This window comes from Chaetomium globosum, genomic scaffold (assembly GCF_000143365.1).
Source record: "Chaetomium globosum CBS 148.51 scaffold_6 genomic scaffold, whole genome shotgun sequence".
NCBI lineage: Eukaryota > Fungi > Ascomycota > Sordariomycetes > Sordariales > Chaetomiaceae > Chaetomium > Chaetomium globosum.
Genome location: NT_165981.1, coordinates 3,122,836 through 3,126,752, shown reverse-complemented (window position 1 = coordinate 3,126,752; position 3,917 = coordinate 3,122,836). Strand labels below are relative to the sequence as shown.

General features: G+C 56.9%; 2 protein-coding genes across 2 annotated transcripts; both read right to left on the bottom strand.

Annotated features, from left to right (window-relative positions):
* Positions 1-131: 131 nt before the first annotated feature.
* CHGG_09319 (uncharacterized protein) lies at positions 132-846 on the bottom strand (the record flags this gene model as incomplete). The annotated part of the gene is made up of 2 exons (XM_001227245.1): positions 132-141; positions 605-846. 2 exons carry the CDS (start codon positions 844-846, stop codon positions 132-134), a joined length of 252 nt encoding a protein of 83 aa, XP_001227246.1.
* A 2,590-nt stretch (positions 847-3,436) lies between these two features.
* Positions 3,437-3,901, bottom strand: CHGG_09318 (uncharacterized protein; the record flags this gene model as incomplete). Its single annotated transcript, XM_001227244.1, has 2 exons — positions 3,437-3,478; positions 3,632-3,901. The coding sequence occupies 2 exons, from the start codon at positions 3,899-3,901 to the stop codon at positions 3,437-3,439; spliced, it is 312 nt and encodes a 103-aa protein (XP_001227245.1).
* Positions 3,902-3,917: the final 16 nt, after the last annotated feature.

Here is a 3,917-nt window from a genome sequence, read left to right as displayed (position 1 = left end):
TGAACGTTCGAACCGTCCGTGACGCACTCTGTGTGGCTTCTACTAGAAGCATGCGGTAAAGAGACCAGCGACTGCCCCCACCTGCTGTTGATCCCAACAAAGGATATGGAATGGCTGCTCTTCCCGCAGTCTTATTCGGGACTAGCATGCTCAAGTTCGTTAACCACCATCCTATACCTTTGCCCAATCAGAGTAGGCCCAATGGTTTGCATCCCTTCTTTAATTTTCCAGGCGTGCCATCCCTTGCTGTCGTTTTATGTGGCCAAAGGCAGGGCGGCCCTCGGACGCGATCTACTTCTCGTTTGAACCCATCCCGACTCTTGTTGATCGGCTAGCATTGCCAGGTCGGGGAGGGGTGGAACTGGTAGCCGGTGTCGCCGGCGAAGAAGACGCGAGTAGGGTTTGGTGGTGGTGGTGGTGGTGGTAGGTGGTTTGGGGGTTGGGGGGGTGTTTGGGGGTGGGGGATTCGAGGAGCCAGCTGGACCAGAGGGCCGTGTTGGTGTCGCCTGTTGCGCGAAAGCTGTTGTGCTGGGCGGGGGTGCAGTGGATGGTGAGACTGGGAGCGTTGTGGTGGGATGCACGCGGGTGGGTGAGTTGGACGGACTCCCACCAGTCGAGCTCGATGATGCGGTCGTCGGGGATGCCCCATTCCAGGAGGAAGCGCTTGTTGCCGAGGGGGGCGAAGAAGCGGACCGTGTTTCGGCTGTAGCGCCAGATGGACATCAGGGAGGTTTGGTCCATGTGGTCAAAGTGGTTGTGGCTGATGCAGACGACGTCGATGGGCGGGAGGTCTTCGGCCGTGCATGGTGGTGGGTAGGAGCGGATCGGACCTGCAAAGGAGCCCATGGGCGAACAACGGTCGGAGAAGATTGGGTCGAAGAGACATCGCAGCGGCCGACCGTTCTGGGGGTTCAGGGGGGGTAACTGAACCAGGACACCGGCGTGGCCAAGCCATGTTGCCTTGGCTTTGCTGTCCTTGGGAAAGGAGAAATCGGGGTCTTCTATTTGCAGCAACCGGGCCGCTTTGGCACCAAGGGAGTTTGGCCAGTCCTTGGTGTCGAACGTGGGTAGCTTGGCTTTTGGTGGCTTATCCAGCACTGGGCTATCGCTGAGATGCGATGCGGCAAGTTCGGCGCATCCATCGTTATCCTCCCCCCACTGAAAGCTGGCATACACTTCAGAAACTGTCGGTTTGTGCCATGACGGCCAGGGGTTTCGAAAACCCGTGACTTTGTCCTCGGTCGCGGATGGAGGGGTCCGTCCGGTAGAAGATCCCCATGACGGGAGATACGAGGCCCAGCCCGAGGTTGCCTGAGTGGTGCTTGCTGGGATTACGTGATGTTCAGGGGGTATAGTGGTGTAGCGAGAAGCCGTGATACTGCTGATGGCGAACATGGTGATGGCGGACTGTCTGGTTGGGCAAGTTCGCCAAGGCCTGCCCAAAGGAGGACGTGTTGTCAGCGTGTGACGAGAGGTTGCAGTTGGTGTTTGGGAGAGTATCTTAGCACATGTGTTGGGCTCGATTGGACATGCGCCTGATTCGTAATGTGCATCAGGTTGAGTGACGTGGCTTTTCTCGTCGGCCTCTTCGTGTCCCTCATCTTCATCGTGGCTGTGCCCGTACACAAGATGTCAAATTAAGCTTTCGCTCCCATGAGAACTGGACCCGCGCCAGGGACCCTTGCTCGGTGAGGGGGTACCGGCGGGGGAAGAGATCGGGGAATCGGAGCAGCTCATGGACACAAAGCACCCACCTCTTGGCACTTTGTCATGGGATGCGACTTACGGCCCTTACCCGACGTTCTTTAACGACTACAACCCCAACACTACCTTCCTTACTGAAAACCAGAGATGCCGGGGGCCGACGCCGTGTGAGACAACCGGTGATTCTCCCCGCATTAATCACTGATCAGCAACCGGGACATTCCCGGATGGCCAGTTCCGACCCAGACCGCTAGACAACTCGGAACGTCGAATAGTTGGTCAGCCAGCCACTTGCGGTTAATGACCTCGCTACGGCCGCAGTGTTAAATCTCCCTCGCTGATAAAGTCCGATCTCCGGGGCCGTTGCCGATCCGAACTTCGTCAGCCGGCAAGCCGTGTGGGCAGAGAGTAATATGTCCTCTGCAACAGGGCCGAGATCTATGCCGATTTTGGTAGGTATTACTGAGAACTGCAAAAATCACGGGGTAGTTTGTGCACCCCTCTTTCCTGAGTTTTCTTGCCGAGACAGCCGGCCGTTAAACACGAACCAGCAGCAACCCTTATTGGCATGCTTCCCCATTTTCAAGAGGAAGCAAGAAGGGAGGTAAGGGCCAAATCAAACGGAGGGCGGTGGGGTTCCGCTGCAGCCGCCGCAACCGCAGACTCCGGATCTGTATAAGAAACCGCCGCCTGCAGCTGCCTTTGGTTCCCCTCATGTCAACCAAGGCCTCCATACCCACAGTTGAGCAATAATACAACAGCAGTCCTCAAGCAGACTGCGGCTTTAACGTGTTGATTTTCCATACTTCATTACAGGACCATCAATTTCTAGCTCCTCAACATGACCACCAGCTCATCCACCGCGCCCAAACCCACCGAATCCGCGCCCATCTCCAACCCTGCACCAACCGACAGCGCTTTCATCACCACGCACAACGCCTCCGGGCAAAGCCATCGTGCACTCGCACAGCCCCTTCACCTGGACCCCCTACGACGACCGCAACCTGGGCTTCGCCGTCCCCTACACCACCTCGTCCTTCCCGCCCGACCTCAACGCCGACGCCGACATTGCGGCGCACGAGCAGACGGTCGCCGCGGGCACCCTCGGCCTGGTCAACCCGCGCGGCACGGTGCTGCGGTGCGTAGACTTTGCCCCCGGCTACGCGTGCGCCATGCACCGCACGCAGAGCTTGGATTATGGGATTGTGATGGAGGGGGAGGTCGACATGGTGCTGGATAGTGGGGAGAGCCATGTGTTAAAGCGTGGGGATGTGGCCGTGCAGCGCGCGACGCAGCATCAGTGGGTTAATCGGAGCAAGACGGAGTGGGCGCGCATGATGTTTGTGTTGCAGGATTGTAAGAGGTTGGTGGTTGGCGGGAAGGAGATGGGTGAGGATTTGGGGGTGATTGGTGATTTGCCGGCGAGTGGGAATTCGGGGGCGTGAGGGGTAGGTGGTATTGTTGATTTGGGTTATGAGGAGTTGATTATGGATATCACGGATGGAAGGGAGAGTTCATGGTGCGTTGTGGATGACTGGTTGCCAGCATTGGCGTGCCTGAGCGTTGGTTTCAACATACCTACGAAATGCTTTTATGGCAGAAAGGGATAGGGGGCATTACAGTGCTGTCTCTCAACCCAGCGTAGATTAGTTTATTGAAAGCATTGACACAGGGTAGCGTACAGTGCATTGCGCAGCTCTTCTATTCAACACTATCACAACAGCCCCCAAGTTCACTGCGTCTTCTCGGCCCGATCTGTCACCCGCATCCACAGCTCCGAATGAAAGAACACTGTTGTAATTTTTCTCATGCCAGGGTCGCTTAGGGTAGAGAATCTCAAAGTCAAACCGCCGAAGCAACTAAATCAGACAGTCGTCAGCCCAAAATTGTCACTTCGCACGGGACGCCCACGCCAATAGGTACATACCTCAACATAAACCTTGTTCAGCTCCAAAAATGCAACCGGCTTGCCCAGGCAGCCCCACCGGCCGTATCCAAACACAAGCTCTGTCGTCTGGACCATCTCTTGTCTCTTCTCGGTAATGATGTTGAGCCAGCGCTCAGGCCGGAAGATGTCGGCATCATCACCAAAGATATCCCGCCGCCGCATGATACCCTGTGTGTTGTGTCCGATACGCGTTCCGCCGGGGACGAAGATCCCGTCAATGGTATCGCCTTCGGGTGGCACCTCTTTCATGAGCAGGCCAGAGAAC